This window comes from Cololabis saira, chromosome 2 (genome assembly GCF_033807715.1).
Source record: "Cololabis saira isolate AMF1-May2022 chromosome 2, fColSai1.1, whole genome shotgun sequence".
NCBI classification, from domain to species: Eukaryota; Metazoa; Chordata; class Actinopteri; order Beloniformes; family Belonidae; genus Cololabis; species Cololabis saira.
The window spans coordinates 56,505,071-56,529,549 of record NC_084588.1 but is presented as its reverse complement, the minus strand read 5'-3'; the positions used below and the strand labels follow the sequence as shown (position 1 = coordinate 56,529,549).

At 47.4% G+C, this 24,479-nt stretch overlaps 1 protein-coding gene across 1 annotated transcript in view; it reads right to left on the bottom strand.

Annotated features, from left to right (window-relative positions):
• LOC133456870 (NACHT, LRR and PYD domains-containing protein 12-like) overlaps positions 1-19,993 on the bottom strand; it is a 102,625-nt gene extending 82,632 nt beyond the window's left edge. The window contains exons 1-5 of the mRNA XM_061735548.1: positions 19,932-19,993; positions 19,305-19,374; positions 17,057-17,288; positions 12,794-14,093; positions 12,325-12,498 (exon numbers count right to left, since the gene is read on the bottom strand). Of these exons, the coding sequence (XP_061591532.1) occupies positions 12,325-12,498; positions 12,794-14,093; positions 17,057-17,288; positions 19,305-19,374; positions 19,932-19,993 (1,838 nt within the window). The remainder of the gene's footprint in view (positions 1-12,324; positions 12,499-12,793; positions 14,094-17,056; positions 17,289-19,304; positions 19,375-19,931) is intronic.
• Positions 19,994-24,479: the final 4,486 nt, after the last annotated feature.

The window sequence follows — 24,479 nt, the reverse complement described above, 5'->3', positions numbered from 1 at the left end:
TATTACTTGCATATAAAGCCCAAAACGGCTTAGCTCCGCAGTATTTACAAGATCTGGGGCCTCATTTAAAATGGAGTGCGTAGGATTCATACTAAAAGTGCACGTACGCCCAAAGGCCGAAAATGGCGGGCGCAAAAAAAAATCCGGATCTATAAAACCGCGTGCACGCACACTTCCACGCAATGTTCCCTTTATGAATCACAGTCAACCTGGAAAGCTGCGCAGCTGAATCCGCCCCATATCCCGCCCTCAACACGCCCATAAATCCATATAGATGAGCCTACTGAGCATGCGCAGTGGCTTCCTGCAGCCTGTTAGGGATGAATGCGTCAGAATGAATGAACGTGTCGAGCCACCGTGCCACTGAATTTCGCTGAGATCTGAGATCTAGATGTTGTGGATGATGTGGAGAGAGGACAGGAAAACCACATTATTTGGTGGTCACAGTAAAAGTAGAAAAAGTATATAAATAGTATAAAATAAAGCGAGTGAGTGGCAGCACGTCGTTGCTGCCCGTTAGTGCCACGATCGCACGACGCAATTTCCACTGGGGGCAGGGGGAACATGTCCCCCCCACTTTTCAAAATGATGTATTTGTCCCCCCCACTTTTTACAGTTTAAAAACTAACGGTAGGCTCAGCAAATCATCAAGACACTCGGGACGGCGGCCCGGCAGCCCCCGCTCCCTCTCCTCCCTCCCGTCTCCCCTCAGAACTGCTCTAGGCTGATTTATGGTTCCGCGTCACCAACGCAGAGCCTACGGCGTAGGACACGCGGCAACGCGCACCTACGCCGGACCCTACGGCGTAGGCTCAGCGTTGGTGTGACGCAGAACCATAATTCCGGCTTAAAGGTAAACAACATGAGCGCACGTACCCGTGCATGACAGGCAGACACACACGGGGAGAAGGGACTATTTCTTTAATTTTTATTTTTTTTAAAACTTTATCCTTATGAACGCAATTGTTATATAGTCCAACTTTCCTTATTTTAATCAGAACACTTGCTTTTTTCCTCTTCGGCGTGGAGTAGTGGGTTCGGAGCGGCAGCCCCCCCCCCCTCGCCGCCTGCTCCGTTATCAGCACTATTTTATTATAAGTCTGATATATGTTGTGATATGTGATGACATTATTAAGAGTATGACATGAATCTGGCTTCATTTCACCACCTCACCGCCTGCCTCGCCAGTTCCCCGTGTCTTAAGTAAATTCTTACGGGAGGGTCCGGGTTGCCGTAAAGATACGCCGATTTTTCGGTTAGTTTTTTCTTTTTAGATCCGAGGCTTTGCGTAGATGGCGGCTTCCGCAACTTTCAGGCGCTTTTTCTGCGCAAGCAAGCTTTATAGATGAGGCCCCTGGTAGTGCCTTATGTTCCTGGCAGAGCTCTCCGTTCTCAGAGAGCAGGTTTACTCGTAGTTCCTAGAGTATCTAAATGTAGATTTGGAGGGCGGGCGTTCTGCTATCAGGCACCATTACTATGGAACCAACTTCCAATCTGGGTTAAGGAGGCTGACACCACCTCCACCTTTAAAACTAAACTTAAAACCTTTCTGTTTAGTAAAGCCTATAGTTAGTGTTTAGTAAACCTCTAGCTGGTGTTGGTAAATCTCTAGGTAGTGTAAACTCTAGTGTGTTAGAGTCAGTAGTCATAGTTGCAGCTATAGAACAAGACTATAATAGTTAGTCTCAAATATAGCTTGGTGGTAGATATGCTGCTATAGGCCTATGCTGCAGGGGGGACCGACATGATCCGCTGGGCGGTGCCTCTCACCCTTCTTCTCCTCTCCTTTTCCCTGCCTCTCTTCTCCATTACCATTTTTATTTATTATAAATATCTCACAGCTATCGTTTTTGTCCATCGTTCCTGTAGTTTCTTGTGCCGGCCCCCCTTTTTTCTCTTTTGTGCATGTTTGCAGGCCGGAGCCTCGGGAGCTGCATTCTGGCCTGTGTTCCCGCCCCGCAGTGCAAAGGCCCTATTGTATCTGTAGGAATTGTTTTGTTTTTCTTTCTTTCTTTCTTTCTTTCTTTCTTTCTTTCTTTCTTTCTTTCTTTCTTTCTTTCTTTCTTTCTTTCTTTCTTTCTTTCTTTCTTTCTTTCTTTCTTTCTTTCTTTCTTTCTTTCTTTCTTTCTTTCTTTCTTTCTTTCTTTCTTTCTTTCGACGAAAGGAGGGCCTTTTTGCCCCCCTAAACATGCCCAAAAAGTCACCAAATTTTGCACGCAAGCCAGGCCTGGCGAAAAATTTGATATTTAATGGTTTGCATTAATGGGCGTGGCAAAATGGCTCAACAGCGCCCCCCGGAAAACTTTGTGCCTCAAGCCTCACAATACGGTTTAACGTACATGCACGAAAATCGGTACACACCTGTATCATAGCACAACTTAAAGAAGAGTCTCTTGGCGCCATGGCCGAAACCCAACAGGAAGTCGGCCATTTTGAATCAATTGTGTAATTTTGTCGCAATTTATGCCATTCCTTCGGCAATTGATACGGCTCGAACCGTAATGTGCACCCAGGTGTGTTATATATCAAAATGTGCGTCCCCATCCTGCGACAACACGCATTACTTTTCTCTTTCAAAAGCGTTACTATGGCGACTCTAGACGCCAAAAAGCACGCCCACCCTTCATTTGATTGGTTCAGACAGAAAAAACTTTGTGCCTCAAGCCCCACAATACGGTTTGACGAACATGAACGAAAATCGGTACACACCTGTATCATGTCGCAACTTAAAGAAAAGTCTCTTGGCGCCATGGCCTAAACCCAACAAGAAGTCGGCCATTTTGAACATTCTGAATTAATCGCGTAATTTTGGAGCAATTTATGCCATTCCTTCGACAGTTATTACGGCCCGAACCGTATTAACTGAACCAAAAAGCGCGCCCCCCCTTTCATCTGACTTGTCCATATTTGATAGTTTCCCAAAAGTCACCAAATTTTGCAGGCAAACCAGGCCTGGTGATAAATTTGATATTTCATGGTTTGCATTGCTGGGCGTGGCCTAACGGCTCACCAGCGCCCCCTAGAAAACTTTTCTCTGCCATAACTTTTGAATGGTTTGACATAGAGAGTTGTGGGTGGTGTCATGGGACTCGGTATTGAGTCCTTGACCATAATTGGTGAAAATTAGCCCCGCCCCTTCTTCGATTGGTTGTCCCTATTTTCTGCCATAACTTTTGAATGGTTTGACATATAGAGTCGTGGGTGGTGTCATTGGACGCTGTCATGGCACACATTCTGTGGCCTCAAATTATTTCTCTTTTGCACCACCTGGTGGTAGTTTAGTAGTGTAAGTTAAGTGTTTCTGAGTGGTTAGTTCAGATCATGTGACTCAGTCAGCCAGGAAAAGCTCTCCATGCGGTCAGAGAGACAGCTTCTCTCCTCTTTTCTTCGCGTTTGTGCCTTGGAGACTCTTTGCTTGTAAGTTCATCACCTTTTAATGTTTTGGGGAAATTTATATACTTATATATTGTTTGAAATTCATATGTTTAGTTTGTTAAAAATACTAAGCCAAGCTAAATGTAGTTTCTTGTCGTAGAGGGTGTACGTAAGCAATGTAAATTCATTTATGCTGTATATTTTTCGTAACTAAAGCTTTGTAAATTTGTGTTTATTTCAGTTTTACATAAAGAATGGAAAGAAGAGAAACTGCGTTCGACTTTCTCTGAAACCTGTCTGTTAGCTATCTGTCAGTGGTGCGTAGATGATACACGTATCAGGGACAGAATAGTAAAAAAGCAACGCTACAGCGGGCACAACAGCTCAAGAAAGCAAGCTTCACCTCAAGTATTCCTCACACATCATCACGCTCCATACGCCTGGTAGGCAACGGAAATACATGATGTCGGAGAAAGCATTAAAGGGTGAAGATGCAAAGGAGCAAAATGAAACTCTCAAGACCAGATCCAGAGCCTCAGCTTCATCACGTGGATCAAGCAGCTCATCAGCTAGCACCGCTGCTGCCAAGGCCCGTGCCAAGCTAGAGGCAGCCCGAGCCAAGGCCGAGTTCATCAAGAAGGAATCTGAAATTATGATTGAAAAAGCTAAACTCAAAGTGACAGAGGCTCGTATGGAAGCAACACTAGCAGCTATAAAGCATGATGGAGAAGTGGCCGCAGCCATCGCTGAGACAGAGGTGCTAGAGGCAGCAGCAGGAAGCGAGCATGGAAAGAACTCAGATTCAGGTGACATCTCCGAACGTATCCGCGACTACATAAAGAGCCAGTCCCAGCTGGGATTAACGACTCCTGTAGAGGCTGAGCCATATCAACCAGTAGAACCTATTATCCATGTACTCAGACCTGAAACACCAACGAGGCAGAATCGCCTTACAGCTCAAAATGTTACAGCTCTTACCGAAATGCTTAATAATGATGAAGTACAGCAACCTCAAAAGTTAACACCAGCGCCTCACCCCATCTCACCGGCACCTCCATTCACTTTTTCACCTATTGCTCCAAAAACACTACTCACTGGAGATAACAATGTGGGTGATGTTCCTAGGTACTTAGCACGACGTGAGCTTATTACCAAGTTTGATGATCGTCCTGAGAGCTATTGGGCGTGGAAATCCTCCTACATGAACACCATAGACGGGTTGCAATTATCAGCTGGTGAGCAGCTAGACCTTCTATCAAAATGGTTGGGTGAGCATTCAGCACGTCACGTGAGGAGGATTCGAGCCGTGCATGTAGGAGATCCAACTAAAGGCCTAGTAAAGGTGTGGGAGCGCTTGGAAGGCTGCTATGGCTCTCCTGAGGTAATAGAAAAATCTCTCTTTGACAGGATCGACAACTTTCCAAGGATAAGTAATAGAGATGCCAACAAACTCCGTGAGCTTGGAGATCTTCTGCAGGAAGTGGAGTCTGCTAAATATGAAGGTTTCTTGCCAGGACTTGCTTATCTAGACACAGCTCGCGGCGTAGCGCCTATTGTAGATAAGCTACCTTATGGTCTTCAAGAGAAGTGGATGGCTCAAGGTTCTCAGTACAAAACTCTACGTAAAGTAGCCTTTCCTCCATTTTCGTTCTTCTGTGACTTTGTCAGCAGAGAGGCACGGACACGAAACGACCCAAGTTTTGCTCTTTCATCAGGACCAGACAGGACAGGTCTGACAAAAATGGAGCAGCCTGTAAAAAGACAAGTGAAAAGCTCAGTCTATACCCACAAGACGGAAGTCTTACCAGAGACTGCGAGTCAGACAAGAGGTTCAAGCGATCATTTAGATGATGTTGACAAAAATTGCCCTCTACATAAGAAACCCCATCCTCTCAGACGCTGCAGAGGGTTTAGGAACAAACCCCTACAGGAACGTAAGACTTTCTTAAAAGAAAATGGCATCTGCTTCAGATGCTGTGCTACAACCACTCATCTGGCCAGGAATTGCAACATAGCAATCAGATGTAAGGAATGTAATAGTGACACTCACATCGCAGCCCTTCATCCGGGACCACCCCCTTTAACACCAATCGAGCAAAGCGGGGAGGGAGAGACCGAGGCTGCTCAACCTGATGTTACTTCTAAATGTACTGACGTCTGTGGAGATGAGAGAGGCTCAAGGTCGTGCTCGAAGATCTGCCTAGCTAAAGTGTATCCAGAAGGCCGCCCAGAGAAAGCAGTGAAGCTTTACATAATTTTAGATGAACAGAGTAATCGCTCACTCTGCAGAACCGAGTTCTTCGACCTGTTGAACATCGAAGGAGTAAGCTCAGCATACACACTCCGTACCTGTGCAGGCGTGATAGAAACCACAGGCAGGAGGGCCACAGGGTTCATAGTGGAGTCCTTAGATGGATCGACAAAGGTAAAACTGCCAACTCTGATTGAATGTAATGACATGCCAGATAACCGGACAGAAATACCGACTCAAGAGGCAGCGCAGGTGTATGCTCACCTAAAACCTATTGCTCATTACATTCCTCCACTGGACCCAGAAGCCCAGATTCTCATTCTCTTGGGTCGTGACATCCTTCAGCTCCATAAAGTGCGAGAGCAGCGGAATGGACCCCACAACACCCCCTATGCACACAGACTTGATCTGGGTTGGGTTGTGGTAGGAGACGTCTGCCTAGGATCAGTGCACAAGTCTGCAGCTGTAAGTGCATACCGCACCCATGTACTAGAAAATGGACGTCCTTCTCTTTTCCCTCCATGTCCCAACCGGTTCTGTGTCAAGGAGAAGTTCAGCGTTGAACATCCGCCTGAAGTTTCTCTTGAATGCGACACTCTCACCTTCGACAGCTGTGCCATAGGGAGTGCCATCTTTGAAAGGTCAAAGAACGACGATAAAGTTGGACCGTCTATTGAAGACAGACACTTCTTGAAAATCATGAATAGAGAGATGTTCATAGATGACAGCAACAGTTGGGTGGCACCGCTCCCATTCAAGACACCACGAAAGCGGCTCCCCAACAATAGAGACCAGGTGTTGACACGTTTAACATCCTTACTACGCACTCTGGAGAAGAAGCCTGAGATGAAAACTCACTTCGTCAACTACATGCAGAAGATTTTTGATCGTGACCATGCTGAGGTAGCCCCTTCCCTGCAAGAGGGTCAGGAGTGTTGGTACCTACCGATCTTCGGGGTTTACCACCCTCAGAAGCCAGGTCAGATCAGAGTTGTGTTCGATTCTAGTGCACAAAAACAAGGCATCTCTCTGAACGATGTTCTGCTTTCTGGCCCAGACTTAAACAACAGTCTACTGGGAGTTCTGTTACGTTTCAGACGAGAATTGGTCGCCGTAACTGCAGACATCGAGCAGATGTTCCACAGTTTCATCGTCAGGGAGGACAGCAGAGATTTTCTCCGCTTTCTATGGTTTAAAGACAACGACACCAGCAAAGAGATCATCGAGTACCGCATGAGGGTGCACGTGTTTGGTAACAGTCCGTCCCCTGCTGTGGCCATTTATGGTCTCCGATGTGCGGCTGCTCATGGTGAAGAGGACTATGGCTCAGATGCTAAACACTTTGTTGACAGAGAGTTTTATGTTGACGATGGACTTCTGTCAGTGCCCACAACTACTGAAGCTATCGACCTGTTAGCACGAACACAGGAGATGCTCGCTGACTCGAACCTGAGACTTCATAAGTTTGCCTCTAACAGTAAGGAGGTAATGGAAGCGTTTCCAATTGACGATCGTGCTAAAGGACTCAAGGACCTCGACCTGGAGAAAGATCCTGCTCCTATCCAACGCAGCCTCGGACTTAGCTGGGATCTGAAGAAAGATGTGTTTACCTTCTGCGTAGCTGACACAGAGAAGCCGTATACACGTAGAGGAGTACTTGCCACTGTCAACAGTCTCTTTGATCCGCTCGGGTTCATCGCGCCCATCAGCATCCAAGGAAAGTTCCTGCTACGCGAATTATCAAGTGAGGCTCTTGACTGGGATTCCCCTCTTCCTGAGGAAAAGGAAGAACAATGGAACACCTGGAGGAAATCGCTCCATGATCTTGAACAGTTGGAGATTCCCAGGCCATATGCTCCCTCCACTCTCTCTACAGCCCTGAGAAAGGAGCTTCACATTTTCTCGGATGCTTCTGTCAAAGCAGTTGCAGCGGTAGTGTACCTCCGTGTCATCGACAGAGAAGGGGCATGTCATGTTGGATTTGTTCTTGGTAAAGCGAAGCTAGCTCCACAAGCTGCTCACACTATTCCCAGACTGGAACTGGGAGCTGCTGTTCTAGCTGCAGAGATAGCGGAGATAGTCACAAGTGAATTGGATCTCATCCCAGATGCTGTGGAGTTTTACACCGACAGTAGAGTCGTGCTTGGTTATATCCATAACCAGACAAGGCGATTCTACGTGTACGTCAGCAATCGAGTGCAGCGCATCAGGAAGGTCTCAAGCCCAACACAATGGCATTATGTTTCTACACAGCATAACCCTGCAGACCATGCCACTCGCTCTGTACCAGCAGCTCAGTTAAGCTCCACCACCTGGCTAACAGGACCTGCATTCCTATCACAAACTGGAAAAGAACCTCCTTTGGAAGAGGACAAGTTTGTCCTTGTTGATCCGGACTTGGATGTAGAAGTTCGTTCACTCTCCACCACTCTATCTACTCAGAGTCCCCTCCTAGGATCTCAACGCTTTGAGCGTTTCTCTTCGTGGAGGTCATTAGTGAGAGCCACAGCTTCACTAATACATGTTGCCAAGTCTTATAAGGCTGACGTTCAGGACAGAACCTGCAAATCATGGCACCACTGTACAAAACCTTGTACCGTGGAAGAACTGCAACAAGCAGAGACTGTCATAATCAAAAGTGTGCAAAGAGAAGCTTATGGAGAAGAGCATGCTTGTATTGCTAGCGGAAAAGACATTCCAAAGAACAGTGTTCTGAAGAAACTGGACCCTTACTTGGATGATGGAGACCTCCTCAGGATAGGAGGTCGGCTTAAGCATGCTGCGTTGGACTTCAAAGAAAAGTTCCCTGTGCTTATTCCAGGCAGCAGCTATGTCGCAAAGCTTCTTGTGGAACACTATCATGACAGAGTAAAGCATCAAGGTCGAGTGTTTACTGAAGCTGCTGTTCGCACTGCAGGGTATTGGATTGTTGGTGCCAGGAAGCGTATCAACAGCATTATTCACAAATGTGTGAAATGCAACAAGCTTCGTGGAAAGGCAACCGAGCAAAAGATGGCAGACTTACCCATCGATCGCCTGTCCACCGAACCACCATTCACGTATGTAGGACTGGACGTGTTTGGTCCTTGGACAGTTGTTGCAAGACGTACGCGAGGAGGGCAGTTGCAAAGTAAGAGATGGGCTGTTCTCTTCACCTGTATGAGCTCTCGTGCCATACATATTGAGTTGATTGACTGCATGGACTCCTCCACCTTCATAAATGCCTTAAGACGTTTTTTTGCTCTGAGAGGACCCTCCAAGCAGATACGCTCAGATTGTGGGACTAATTTCACAGGGGCTTGCAAAGACCTGGAAATGCTGCTGACCGTCCCCCATGAACACAGAGTAAGGAAGTACCTTAGCGAAGAGGGCTGTTCATGGGTCTTCAATCCACCTCATGCATCCCACATGGGAGGAGCCTGGGAGCGGATGATAGGTGTCTCAAGACGCATACTTGATTCTATGCTACAACAGAACAGTCCCTCTCGTTTGACACATGATGTGCTTTCTACCCTGATGGCAGAGGTCACTGGAATCGTCAATTCAAGGCCTCTAATTCCTATCTCGACGGACCCAGAGTCACCTTTCTTGCTGACGCCAGCCATGCTCCTAACTCAAAAGGTCTGCACTCTCTCTCCTCCCCCAGGCAACTTCAAGGAATCTGACCTGCACAGACAACAATGGAGGCAGGTGCAGCATCTTGCTGACATTTTCTGGAGTAGATGGAGGCGTGAATACTTGGCAACACTTCAGAGCCGAAGGAAATGGCAAGAGGACAGACCAAACCTGAAGGAGGGTGACGTTGTCCTTCTTAAAGATTCTCAAGCCAAGCGCAATGACTGGCCGATGGCACTTGTGACCAAGACATTTCCTGGCAGCGATGGGAAAGTCAGAAAAATTGAGTTGAGGGTCGCAAAACATGGGACAATCAAGACATTCCTCAGACCTGTTTCAGAAACAGTTCTCCTTATGTCGCCTTGCTGATATTTTGGTGCATTTTAGTAGACATTCCTATGTTCTTAGTTAGTTACACAGTGGTATATAATTAATACCAAGCGGGGAGTGTCATGGCACACATTCTGTGGCCTCAAATTATTTCTCTTTTGCACCACCTAGTGGTAGTTTAGTAGTGTAAGTTAAGTGTTTCTGAGTGGTTAGTTCAGATCATGTGACTCAGTCAGCCAGGAAAAGCTCTCCATGCGGCCAGAGAGACAGCTTCTCTCCTCTTTTCTTCGCGTTTGTGCCTTGGAGACTCTTTGCTTGTAAGTTCATCACCTTTTAATGTTTTGGGGAAATTTATATACTTATATATTGTTTGAAATTCATATGTTTAGTTTGTTAAAAATACTAAGCCAAGCTAAATGTAGTTTCTTGTCGTAGAGGGTGTACGTAAGCAATGTAAATTCATTTATGCTGTATATTTTTCGTAACTAAAGCTTTGTAAATTTGTGTTTATTTCAGTTTTACATAAAGAATGGAAAGAAGAGAAACTGCGTTCGACTTTCTCTGAATCCTGTCTGTTAGCTATCTGTCAGTGGTGCGTAGATGATACACGTATCAGGGACAGAATAGACGCTGTATTGAGTCCTTGACCTTCGTTGGCCTGAATTAGCCCTGCACATTTTGTTCTTTTTCATAATTTGAGCAAGTGAGAGCATGTAAATATTAATCAAAAGAGACCCTAGAATTGAACCTTTAGGAACTCCACATGTTATTTGTGTTAACTCTGATATGTAGTTACGTAAAGACATAAAATATTCTTTGTCTTAAGATAGGACTGAAACCAGGTTAGTGCTGTGCTAGAACGTCCCACCCAGTTCCTCAACCTATCTATCAAGATGTTCTTGTTGATTGTGTTGAAAGCAGCACTGAGATCCAGGAAGACTAAGACTGAAATGTTGCCAGTATTGGAGTGGATATCATTAAGAACCTTTACTAGAGCTGTCTCAGTGCTGTGATGTGGCCGGAAACCTGACTGGAACTCATCAAAACCGTCATTTATTGTCAGGAGGTTGTACGGGTTTTTTAAAAATGGGTTAAATTCAGAATATCAACATTCATACAAGAAAGGCCACTCCACAGCTACGACACTTGCTCAAATGACGGATGATTGGGTTATTGAATAAGTTACGCTGCTATGGTTTTGAATCAGCTGCTATTGCATGTGGTAAGAGTTATTTGTCTGATGGGAAAAGCACTGAATACTTTAATGGTAGTGATTCCAAGCTGAGAGCGTGAGCTGTGGGGTTCCCCAAGGGAGGTCTTTGGGTCGCTTTTATTTTCAATATTCATCAATGATTTACTGTTTATTCTAAATCATGTCACCATTGCAATGTATGTTGACGATTTGACAGTTTATACATCGGCAAATGTGCCTACTGATTTAACTGAAATTTAAAGAGTGGAATTAAAATGAATATAACAATGGATGATAAGAAACAAACAAGTTCTGAATCAGGTGAAGAAATAGTGTACTGTTTTAGGTTCAAAACATCTATTAAGAAATGACCCTGTGCTGTGCTTAACTACGGGTGATGTAGTGATAGAGCAAGTAACAGAAGTGAAGGTATTAGGGGATGTTGTAGAGAGTCAAATGTCCTGGAATAGACAAGTTGACCAAATAGTGCAGAGAATGGGTAGATGTATAGCTGTGATTAAACACTGCAGGAAGTTTCTGCCTAATGATTTGATTAAACAGGTGATACACACATCGGTCTTGTCAGATGTAGATTATTGCTTCGTGATTTGGTCCAGTACAACCAAACGTAACTGGCCAGGCTGCAGGTAAATCAGAACAAAGCAGCTGGCTGAGTCATTCAGTGCCTTCTTTATCAGACCAGTGGAAGTAATGAATCCCCATCCATCCTGGTGAAGTGGAGAATGTAGGAGGCAATATTCATTGATGAGTTTAATCAATAAATAGTTATGACTAAAACACCAGAAACACGACAAAAGATTATTATTTTTGTCACACACACAATAATTGGTGGAGGTGAACATCAGCAGGTCATTTCCTGTTGCCTCCATGGAGAAGTAACTTAAAACAGAGGAATCACAGAGCGATGGTGGTGTGGAGGGAATTACCAGACCTTTGGACTTTAGATAATATGATAAGCTTTAAGAAGAAGCTCAAGTTATTTTTTGTTTACTCAGGAGAATAAATTGACTGTTATGAATTGAGCTATTAATCTGTTTATTGTGTTGACACTGTTTCCCTTTCCTCTATTTATTTTGTGTTTGTGTGTGTAGTTTTGCTGAAGGGGGGGTTAAAATGTGAACAACACATGATTGTTTGTTCTATCTCACACTGTCCAGAAAGTTGTGTTGTTGAAAAATGGAAAATATTTTTATTCTTTTTAAATTGAGCTATTCATTTGATTTTTATTAATATTTCGTTTGAGAGTGTGATGAGAAAATGTAAATCCTGACTTTCAAAAGAGGAAATATAGAGTCACAATGCCATTGTGCTGATTATAATGTTGTTTTTTACTTTTAGGAGGTTTCCTAGTATCTGTTGTCTGTGAGTTGTGAGCATTATGTTTACGTATTTCAATTAATGATAATGTTGTAATTAACCTGATCATTCTGACGAGACCCCAGGAAACTGCTGTGAAAGGTCAGCAGCTAACGGGGATCTAATAAAACAACCAAACAAACAGTTGTAACGGTCACCAGTTGAACACTTGGTGGATTCTGACCTGAGAGACTCCAGGTGACAGTGTGGACTCTCCAGTCCAGGACACAGCTTCTTCAGTCCAGAATCCCGCAGGTCGTTGTAGCTCAGGTCCAGCTCTCTCAGACTGGAGGACTGAGAGCTGAAAACTGAGGACAGAAGTGGACAGATGTTCTTTGAGAGGTAACAGCCACTCAACCTGCAGAGGAGATTAAAGAGAGATCATGAGGTTATTTAAAAGTTGATTATGTCATTTAACAAATAAATAAATGATATAATATCAATGAATGCTGATTATTTCAACTGATAATCAATAAGTATTGATCATAGTTATCCCTGCATTTCTCTTCTCTGCATGTAAAGTTTCCTGAGATGAATCATTGATGAGAACTGGTCCCACATGAACCAGAACTTAGTTGAACAGTGAATTTAACTGGTTTCCTCCAAGAACATGTGATTGTAACTAAAACAGATGTGTCCGTGTTTGTCCTTACTCAGCTTTCTTGGAGGCTTTGACCACCGGCAGCAGCCTCCGTAGAACCTCCTCTGAAGCTGAGAACTTCTTCAGGTCAAACACCTCCAGATCTTCTGATGACAGTAAGATGAAGACCAGAGCCGACCACTGAGCAGGAGACAGTTCATCTGTGGAGAGATGTCCAGACCTCAGGAACCGTTGGACCTCCTTCACCAGAGAACCATTGTTCAGTTCATTCAGACAGTGGAACAGGTTGATGCTTCTCTCTGTAGACAGGTCCTTACTGATCTTCTTCTTGATGTATTTAACTGTTTCCTGATTGTTCTGTAAACTCCTTTGGTTTGATGTCATCAGACCTCGTAGGAGGTTCTGATTGGTCTCCACTGAAAGACCCAGGAGGAAGCGCAGGAACAAGTCCAGGTGTCCGTTGGGACTCTGTAAGGCCTTGTCCACAGCTGTCTGATAGAAGTCAGTCTTAAACCACCAGAAGAACCACTGTTGTTCCTCCAGCAGGTTGACTCCAGACTTGATGAAGGTCTGATGGACATGAAGAGCAGCCAGAAACTCCTGGACACTCAGATGGATGAAGCAGAAGACCTGGTCCTGGTACAGGTTGCTCTCATCTCTAAAGATCTGGGTGAACACTCCTGAGTAAACTGAAGCCTCTCTGACATCGAAACCACACTCTCTCAGGTCTGGTTCATAGAAGATCAGGTTTCCTTTCTGCAGCTGCTCAAAAGCCAGTTTTCCCAGAGACTCCACCATCTTCCTGCTCTCTGGACTCCAGTGTGGATCCGTCTCAGTTCCTCCGTCATACCTGGCCCTCTTAAGTTTGGCCTGGACCACCAGGAAGTGGATGTACATCTCAGTCAGGGTCTTGGGCAGCCCCCCTCCCTCTCTGGTTTTCAGGACTTTCTCCAGGACCGTAGCAGTGATCCAGCAGAAGACTGGGATGTGGCACATGATGTGGAGGCTCCGTGATGTCTTGATGTGGGAGATGATCCTGCTGGTCTGCTCCTCTTCTCTGAACCTCTTCCTGAAGTATTCCTCCTTCTGTGGGTCAGTGAACCCTCTGACCTCCGTCACCATGTCAATACAGTAAGGAGGGATCTGATCGGCTGCTGCGGGTCGTGTGGTGATCCAGAGACGAGCAGAAGGAAGCAGTTTCCCCCTGATGAGGTTTGTCAGCAGCACGTCCACTGAGGTGGACCTTCTGGGGTCACTGACGATTGTAGAGTTGTGAAAGTCCAGAGGAAGTCGACTCTCATCCAGACCGTCAAAGATGAACAAGACCTGGAACTTTTCAAAGCTGCAGATTCCTTTGGTTTCAGAGAAGAAGTGATGAACTAGTTCCACCAAGCTGAACTTCTCCTCTCTCAGCACATTCAGCTCTCTGAAGGTGAATGGAAGCAGGAACTGGATGTCCTGGTTGGTTCTGCCTTCAGCCCAGTCCAGACTGAACTTCTGTGTTAGGACTGTTTTCCCGATGCCGGCCACTCCCTTCGTCATCACTGTTCTGATTTGTTCATCTGTTCCAGGTGAGGGTTTAAATATGTCTTCCTGTCTGATGGCTGTTTCTGCTCCGTCTGGTTTCCTGGAAGCTGCTTCAATCTGTCTGACTTCATGTTCATCGTTGACCTCTCCGGTTCCTCCCTCTGTGATGTAGAGCTCCGTGTAGATCTGCTTCAGAAGGGTTTTCTTTCCTGCTTTAATGATCCCCTCAAACACATGCTGGTGCTTCTGCTGCAGGTTAGACTTCAACTTTTTACAAAGTTCAACTAACGTACCTTAATGAAATAATGTAAAGACAGAGATTTAGTGTTTTATTAAGTTCACTCAACAACTTGATTCTAAAAACAATCAAGATCTGAACATCCGCTGATCAGCTGTAACTTTATGACGAGCTGTCCAATATTGAGTAGATCGCTTTTAAAACACCTCTGAACATTCAGGACGTGGAAGTGACAAGAACATCTGGGTTTCTAGTACCAGGATGTTGGCAGTAGAGCCCTGATGGGTTGTGGGTTGAAGTGGAAAGTCCAGGTTTAAGACTTGGAGTGGAATTGGTCCCCACAGTTTCTATCAGAGCACATCAGGTTGGTATCTCAGAAGTCTGGAGGATGGATGAACACCTCAGATCCTCAATTATGTTCTTAGACACGTTCCTAAGCAAGGTGTGACCAGAGACTTGTCTGTGAGGTTAGCCACCATGTGGACCAGACTACAGGAGTGAGGTTAGCCACCATGTGGACCAGACTACAGGAGTGAGGTTAGCCACCATGTGGACCAGACTACAGGAGTGAGGTTAGCCACCATGTGGACCAGACTACAGGAGTGAGGTTAGCCACCATGTGGACCAGACTACAGGAGTGAGGTTAGCCACCATGTGGTCCAGACTACAGGAGTGAGGTTAGCCACCATGTGGACCAGACGGACTACAGGAGTGAGGTTAGCCACAATGTGGATCAGACTACAGGAGTGAGGTTAGCCACCATGTGGACCAGACGGACTACAGGAGTGAGGTTAGCCACCATGTGGACCAGACTACAGGAGTGAGGTTAGCCACCATGTGGACCAGACTACAGGAGTGAGGTTAGCCACCATGTGGACCAGACGGACTACAGGAGTGAGGTTATCCACCATGTGGACCAGACGGACTACAGGAGTGAGGTTAACCACCATGTGGACCAGACTACAGGAGTGAGGTTAGCCACCATGTGGACCAGACAGACTACAGGAGTTAGGTTAGCCACCATGTGAACCAGACTACAGGAGTGAGGTTAGCCACCATGTGGACCAGACTACAGGAGTGAGGTTAGCCACCATGTGGACCAGACTACAGGAGTGAGGTTAGCCACCATGTGGACCAGACTACAGGAGTGAGGTTAGCCACCATGTGGACCAGACGGACTACAGGAGTGAGGTTAGCCACCATGTGGACCAGACGGACTACAGGAGTGAGGTTATCCACCATGTGGACCAGACGGACTACAGGAGTGAGGTTAACCACCATGTGGACCAGACTACAGGAGTGAGGTTAGCCACCATGTGGACCAGACGGACTACAGGAGTGAGGTTATCCACCATGTGGACCAGACGGACTACAGGAGTGAGGTTAGCCACCATGTGGACCAGACGGACTACAGGAGTGAGGTTAGCCACCATGTGGACCAGACGGACTACAGGAGTGAGGTTAGCCACCATGTGGACCAGACTACAGGAGTGAGGTTAGCCTCCATGTGGACCAAACTACAGGAGTGAGGTTAGCCACCATAAGGACCAGACTACAGGAGTGAGGTTAGCCACCATGTGGACCAAACTACAGGAGTGAGGTTAGCCACCATGTGGACCAGACTACAGGAGTGAGCTTAGCCACCATGTGGACCAGACGGACTACAGGAGTGAGGTTAGCCACCATGTGGACCAGACTACAGGAGTGAGGATAGCCACCATGTGAACCAGACTACAGGAGTGAGGTTAGCCACCATGTGGACCAGACTACAGGAGTGAGGTTAGCCACCATGTGGACCAGACGGACTACAGGAGTGAGGTTAGCCACCATGTGGACCAGACGGACTACAGGAGTGAGGTTAGCCACCATGTGGACCAGACTACAGGAGTGAGGTTAGCCTCCATGTGGACCAAACTACAGGAGTGAGGTTAGCCACCATAAGGACCAGACTACAGGAGTGAGGTTAGCCACCATGTGGACCAAACTACAGGAGTGAGGTTAGCCACCATGTGGACCAGACTACAGGAGTGAGCTTAGCCACCATGTGGACCAGACGGACTACAGGAGTGAGGTTAGCCACCATGTGGACCAGACTACAGGAGTGAGGATAGCCACCATGTGAACCAGACTACAGGAGTGAGGTTAGCCACCATGTGGACCAGACTACAGGAGTGAGGTTAGCCACCATGTGGACCAGACCATAGGAGTGAGGTTAGCCACCATGTGGACCAGACGGACTACAGGAGTGAGGTTAGAAACTGAGGAAAGCCAGAGCCCCATCAGGAGCAGTTTCTAAGAGGCTCCATTGAGAGCATCCTGACGGGAGGGAAACAGACCCATTCCACAGGAGAGTTTTTGTGAAGTGAATCAATGTGACTGACCGGGACCATTTACCTGTTGCACCAGCTGGAGAGACTGGATCGTCCTGGACAACAGGTTTCTCTGTTGGAGGTTAATGAAACATATTATTATTAGTTATTGTTTAAACAGGATAAAATATTCATAGTAAGATGGTTTTTGTGGGTTTTTTTTTCCTTCTCTACAACAGACCTTTATCACTTTTTATCTTCTTTAAAATTGTCTCGGCCACCTCTCTGGTCTTTGAGGAGAACCTCTGCACCATCAGATTTACTGTGTCCAGTCTGTCCGCATGCTCCAGATAACACAGTTCGATCGGTTTGAAACCATCCTTTGATTGATCTGCATTGTTCAGGTACCATTGGAATTCCTTCAGCCTACTGGAGTCCAAATTCTTCAAAGTGTCCTTCAACCACATTTTTACCTTAAAGAAAGAAATCATCATAAATTAAGTATTAAAATCTGAATTCTTGACAGAGAATCAGATGGACTTGAACAAACTCAGGAACATCCAGAAATCTGAAATGGGTTATAGACTAGTGTTTACCAACTCTGGCCCTCAAGGGTCGCTGCCCTGCATGTTTTAGATGTTTCCTGCTCCAACAGGCCCACGTTTGGACCTGCAGTTCTTCTTGGCAGGAGCGGACTCCAGCCAACCCAGTAAAACCAAAGATGAGTCTGGCAGTCAGCTGGACCATTAACCCTGTTGCGTCCAGTCTGGTAGTAATGGGCTTCCGATCGTCTACATTGATGTCATATCACAACACAACAACTCTTGTGCCAACTGACACGCATGATGACGACGCTCCTGAAAACTACTGACATAATCTAGCACGTTGTGCTCAGTGTGAGATGTTTCTGTCCACCATTTTCCCTTGAGAAGCTGAAGAGGACGACCCACCGCACGACCAAAGACTAAAGCTGCAGGACTAAATCTAAGAGATCCCTGTGCGGTCTCTCTGATGGCAAAGAGCAAAAGTGGAAGACCCTCATCCCTCTCAAGACCTGGACAACATAGACTTTAAAGTCTGATGAAATCGTTCCCCCAAGACTTGGAGTGACAAGGACTCGATGTTTGATGCAAATACTGTGCAAACTTCTCTGATGATTTCAGTGAACTGCTGTCTGAGATCTGTGTTGATTTAACCATGGAATCATTGTTGTTGATTTTAACATCCATGTGGACAATCCTCAGGACAACCCTCAGGACATGTGGACAACCCTCAGGACATGTGGACAACCCTCAGGACAATCCTCAGGACAACTCTCAGGACATATGGACAACCCTCAGGACATGTGGACAACCCTCAGGACAACTCTTAGGGCATGTGGACTAAAGACCTGGGCAACTCTGGACAACTTTGGGCGATGCTGCATGTAACAGAGAGCAAACACAATAGGGGGCGGAGCTAGACCTGCTGGCTCTGACGGTCTGAGCATCTCAAAGGTTAGTGTGTCTGATGTGAGCATGTCTGAAACAAACAGATCCCACACCACCAGGGATCCGAGATCTTTTCTCTTTTCTTATTAGAACAAGACTTGCTGCAATCAGGTGTCTTTGCTTATGGCAATGAAAACACTCACGGTCTTCACCAATGGCGGAACATACATTTTTACACACCAACTTCGACGTGCGTCTCCGTTCAGCAGTTGGGGATTGTGTAACTTTTAGAGGAAACACATTTTTATACGTTAGAATCAAGTTTCTAAAACCATGTCCATTTGCTTCAGGGACAAGTTCATAGGCGTGCAACACCGATCTTTTCAAGTTAGCACTGCAACAGCAGAGACCAACTAAATAAGAGTCAAGGTCTGACCGAAACGAAGGAACTAACGTGGTGTGATTACTGACGTCAACGTGTGTGCTTTGAGGTGACGTAGCTATGGACACAGGTCAACTCTTTTCAAGAGCTCTTATCCGGAGATGCATCACTTGCACTAACAGCTCTTTGTTGCGTCTCCACCTCCTGAATATGAAAGGGTTAAGCAGAGATCTTCGGGGGGAAAGACCTGGTTGAGGTTCAGAAACTGGATCAAGGTCCACACTGGATCACTGAACACTTGAGCAACCTCTGCTACCTTCACATCCGCCCCATCTACGGCGGTAGACGTTTCTAACAGCCTCTCAGACGTTAGCTGCTCTACTTCAGCTTTGTCAGAGCGTTTGTCCGGTTCTTCCTCTACAGACTACGAGACTGCCTCACTTCTGGAGCCTCTGGTGGTGAAATTAGGAATTATCAAAAGTTGGCCCTTCTGCATTAGCATCGACTGACGGGTCTGTTGGAATGAGGATGTATTTGTTGTCTGTAACATCATTTGCTCTGAAAGAGAGAGATCTCTGCTTCCATCAGCTGAAGAAGCTGAAGAACAAGGAACTCTTGAGTTTCTCATTCAGGAACAAAGGAGGTTGTGATTTAAGACTGGGAGCATTTTGACTTACATGATAGCTGTCATTCCTGGAGTCATCCTGGTCCTCAGACGTCACATCGTCATGTGTTTGAAGCTGACTGCTGCAGAAATGGAGAGAAAAGAGGATTGGTCTGCTGATGCTTGACTGTGATTGGTTGACAGGTCCAAGTAACAGCTTCTGAAGTTTTGTTGTGAAGCGATAACACTCTATGTACAGACGGCTGCTTCAGTCATCCACTCAAACACGTCAGTCAAGGTTTGTGTTATCCACCTTGAACTCTGCATCACAGACAATCTCTGCTGCACCTTAATAGCTTTATTCACGTTTGGTCTCTTCCTCTATTGTTTGTGTTCTGAACAAATCATTCCAAACTTCTGAAGTGGATTATTTTTGAATAATTAGCTCTGTTCTGAGGGTCAGAACAGAGGCATACAGAGGTTGCTAATGCTACTGCAAGACCACAACAATTCTTCCAATTCATTGCATTTTTCATTGCATTTTTAGCCTAGTTATTTTTGTGGTAGAAGTATCGTATCGGTACTCGGTATCGGCGAGTACACAAATTAAAATACTCGTACTTGTTCTCCGTGTGATAAAATGGTATCGGGGCCTTCCTACTCTCGGGTCTTGGTCTGGGTTTAGGCGGTCTTGTCTCACCTCTGAGCTCCTCGTCCTCTCTTCTGTTCCAGAGGAACTGTCTCGTCCTCACACTGATCCATGCTGCTGCCTTCACAAACTTCCTGCCTTCATCTGCAGAGGAAACATCATCAACTCACCTTTACCTGATACAAGCGGGACAAATGTGGTGTAAAGCCTGGATTATGGTTCGTTAAACCAACGCAGAGCCTACGCTGTTGCCGTGACGCCGTTGCCGAACTTAAAAAATGAAGGTGACAATTCATATTGAAGGTTGTGAATGAATTTCAACTAAGTTATTGAGTAAATGAAACGAGATTTTTAGGTGTATTCATTTATTTTGGTTCAACATTGTTCAGATTAAGTCCCATGATTTACTGGTTCCTGTGTGTTTCTACCAACAATGTCCATCCAGCTGCTGGGATATAGTGTGTGTGACGTCATCAGTGATGTTATAAGTGATGTCATCAGAAATGCCACTTGTGGAGTGATTGATCAGTGATTGATCAGGATCGTGACAGCTGCTTTCATCATGAACACATCCCTTACTTGTGGTTGTTGAATATCTCTGAGTTGTTGACTCCAGGGTGAGGGTTGGATCCCACAGATCCACCAGAAAAAGCTTAACTGTGGTAGGATTTCCACCAATGATGACGATCAAAACTCAGCCATGAAGCATTTACTGTATATATCACTATGACTGAGTGTCATTACTGCAGACACTGATAATAACTTGTAGCAATCCTACTTAATTTAATAACTCTTTGGGGCACCACTTTTGATTAAAAGGGAAAAATAAATTGTATTTATCAATATCTCATCTTAAAGTAGGTTCTAATCTGGTTTGAGCACATCAAATAAACAACACAACGTATTTATTCAAGGAAAATTCATTTCATGTTCAAATAAATAGACTAATAAATGTGGCTATCTACCATATATATATATATATATATATATATATATATATATATATATATATATATATATATATATATATATATATATATATATATATACAGCTCCCACTGCTTCAGTGTTTTTATTATCTCCAGATGACCTTTAGTGTGTTAGGGTTACGGTGAGGGTGAGGGTTAGGGTTAGAGTTAGGGGTTGGGGCTCGGGGTTGGGTTAGGGTTAGAGTTAGGGTGAGGGTTAGGGTTAGGGTTAGGGTTTAGTGTGGCAACCGCCGACCAAAACAATGTATTGACTGTTCATTTAAATGTGATATCTTTTCTCTTGATTAGAAATAAGAGCCAACAAAGTTCTACTCTCGCTGTCTTAGATTTGTTCATCTGATTAGTTAACCCCCTCCTTGAACCGCCACCTTACTGTGGTGGAGGGGTTTGTGTGCCCGAGTGATCCTAGGAGCTATGTTGTCGGGGGCACTTTCGCCCCTGGTAGGGACTCCCATGGCAAACAGGTCCTGGGTGACGGGCCAGACTAAGAGCGGTTCACAAGCCTATCATGAGAAGAAGAAAAACAAGGACCGTTACGTCGCCCGGATCGGCGTCACCGGGGCCCCGCCCTGGAGCCAGGCCTGGGGTCGGGGCTCGTAGGCGAGCGCCTGGTGGCCGGGTCTTTGCCCGTGGGACCCGGCCGGGCTCAGCCCGAAACGGCGACGCGGGTCCGCCTTCCAGTAGGCCCACCACCCGCAGGAAGGACCATGGCAGGCCGGTGCATTGTGGGCTGGGTAGCAGTCGTGGCGGGGTGCCTCGACGACCCAATCCCTGGACATCAACCCTCACAGTGGGGACATGGAATGTCACCTCGCTGGGGGGGAAGGAGCCGGAGCTTGTGCGTGAGGTTGAGAGATACCGGCTAGAGATAGTCGGGCTCACCTCCACACATAGCTTGGGCTCTGGAACCCAGCTCCTTGAAGGGGGCTGGACCCTCCACTACTCTGGAGTTGCCCAGGGTGAGAGGCGGCGGGCTGGTGTGGGCTTGGTTATAGCCCCCCAGCTCAGCCGCCATGTGTTGGAGTTCACCCCGGTGAACGAGAGGGTCGCTTCCCTGCGCCTTCGGGTCGGGGATAGGTCTCTCACTGTTGTTTGTGCCTACGGGCTGAACAGCAGTGGGGAGTACCCGGCCTTCTTGGAGTCCCTGGGAGGAGTACTTGATAGTGCTCCAACTGGGGACTCCATTGTTCTACTGGGGGACTTCAACGCTCACGTGGGCAATGACAGTGATACCTGGAGAGGCGTGATTGGGAGGAACGGCCTCCCCGATCTGAACCCGAGTGGTGTTTTGTTGTTGGACTTCTGTGCGAGTCACAGTTTGTCCATAACGAACACCATGTTCAGGCATAAGGGTGTCCATCAGTGCACGTGGCACCAGGACACCCTAGGCCGGAGGTCAATGATCGACTTTGTTGTCGTTTCATCTGACCTTCGGCCGCATGTCTTGGACACTCGGGTGAAGAGAGGGGCTGAGCTGTCAACTGATCACCACCTGGTGGTGAGTTGGATGCGCTGGCGGAGGAGGAGGTTGGACAGACCGGGCAGACCCAAACGGATTGTGAGGGTCTGTTGGGAACGTCTGGCTGAGCCCTCTGTCAGGGACGTCTTCAACTCCCACCTCCGGGAGAGCTTCTCTCGGATCCCGGGGGAGGCGGGGGACATCGAGTCCGAGTGGACCATGTTCTCTGCCTCCATTGTCAACGCGGCGGCTCGAAGCTGCGGACGCAAGGTCTCCGGTGCCTGTCGTGGCGGCAATCCTAGAACCCGGTGGTGGACACCGGAAGTACAGGATGCCGTTAGACTGAAGAAGGAGTCCTACCGGGCTATGTTGGCCGGTGGGACTCCTGACGCAGTAGATAGGTACCGGCAGGCCAAGCGGGCCGCGGCTTGGGCAGTCTTGGAGGCAAAAACTCGGGTCTGGGAGGAGTTCGGGGAGGCCATGGAGGAGGACTTTCGGTCGGCCTCGAGGAAATTCTGGAGGACCGTTCGGCGCCTCAGAAGGGGGAAGCAGTACTCTGCCGGCACCATTTATGGTGCTGGTGGGGAGCTGTTGACCTCGACTGGGGACATTGTCGGACGGTGGAAGGAATACTTTGAGGATCTCCTTAACCCGACTGACATGCCTTCCACTGAGGAAGCAGAGGGTTGGGGCTCGGAGGCGTGCTCATCCATCACCCAAGCCGAGGTCACCGAGGTGGTTCGTAAGCTCCTCGGTGGCCGGGCACCGGGGTTGGATGAGATTCGCCCTGAGTACCTCAAGTCTCTGGATGTCGTAGGGCTGTCTTGGCTGACACGCCTGTGCGACATTGCATGGAGGAAGGGGACAGTACCGCTGGGGTGGCAAACCGGGGTGGTGGTCCCTCTGTTTAAAAAGGGGGACCGGAGAGTGTGTTCCAACTACAGGGGGATCACACTTCTCAGCCTCCCGGGGAAAGTCTACGCCAGGGTACTGGAGAGGAGATTACGGCCGATAGTCGAACCTCGGATTCAGGAGGAACAATGCGGTTTTCGTCCCGGTCGTGGAACACTGGACCAGCTCTATACCCTCCGCAGGGTGCTCGAGGGTTCATGGGAATTTGCCCAACCAGTCTACATGTGTTTTGTGGATCTGGAGAAGGCATTTGACCGTGTCCCTCGTGCCATTCTGTGGGGGGTGCTGAGTGAGTATGGAGTCCGGGGCCCTCTACTAAGGGCTGTCCGGTCTCTGTATGATCGAAGCAGGAGTCTGGTTCGCATTGCCGGCAGTAAGTCAGACTTGTTCCCGGTGCATGTTGGACTCCGGCAGGGCTGCCCTTTGTCACCGGTCCTGTTCATAATTTTTATGGACAGGATTTCTAGGCGCAGCCAGGGGCCGGAAGGGATCCGGTTTGGGAACCTCAGGATTTCATCTCTGCTTTTTGCAGATGATGTTGTCCTGTTGGCTTCATCGGACCGGGACCTTCAGTATGTGCTGGGGCGGTTTGAGGCCGAGTGCGACGCGGCAGGGATGAGAATCAGCACCTCCAAGACCGAGGCCATGGTTCTCGACCGGAAAAGGGTGGCATGCCTTCTCCGGGTGGGTGGAGAAGTCCTGCCTCAGGTGGAGGAGTTCAAGTATCTCGGGATCTTGTTCACGAGTGAGGGAACGATGGAGCGTGAGATTGACAGGCGGATCGGTGCAGCGTCCGCAGTAATGCGGTCGATGTACTGGACCGTCGTGGTGAAGAGGGAGCTGAGTCGAAAGGCGAAGCTTGGCTGAGGTGAGGTGGCTTGGGCATCTGTACCGGATCCTCCTGGACGCCTCCCTAGGGAGGTGTTCCAGGCATGTCCCTCCTCCCTAGGGAGGTGTTCCAGGCATGTCCCTCCTCCCTAGGGAGGTGTTCCAGGCATGTCCCACCGGGAGGAGACCCCGGGGAAGACCCAGGACACGCTGGAGAGACTATGTCTCTCGGCTGGCCTGGGAACGCCTCGGACTCCCCCTGGAGGAGCTGGAGGAAGTGTCTGGGGTGAAGGAAGTCTGGGAATCTCTGCTGAGGCTGCTGCCCCCGCGACCCGGGAACGGATAAAGCGGCGGACGATGGATGGATGGATGGATGGATGGATGGATGGATGGATGATTAGTTAACTGAGT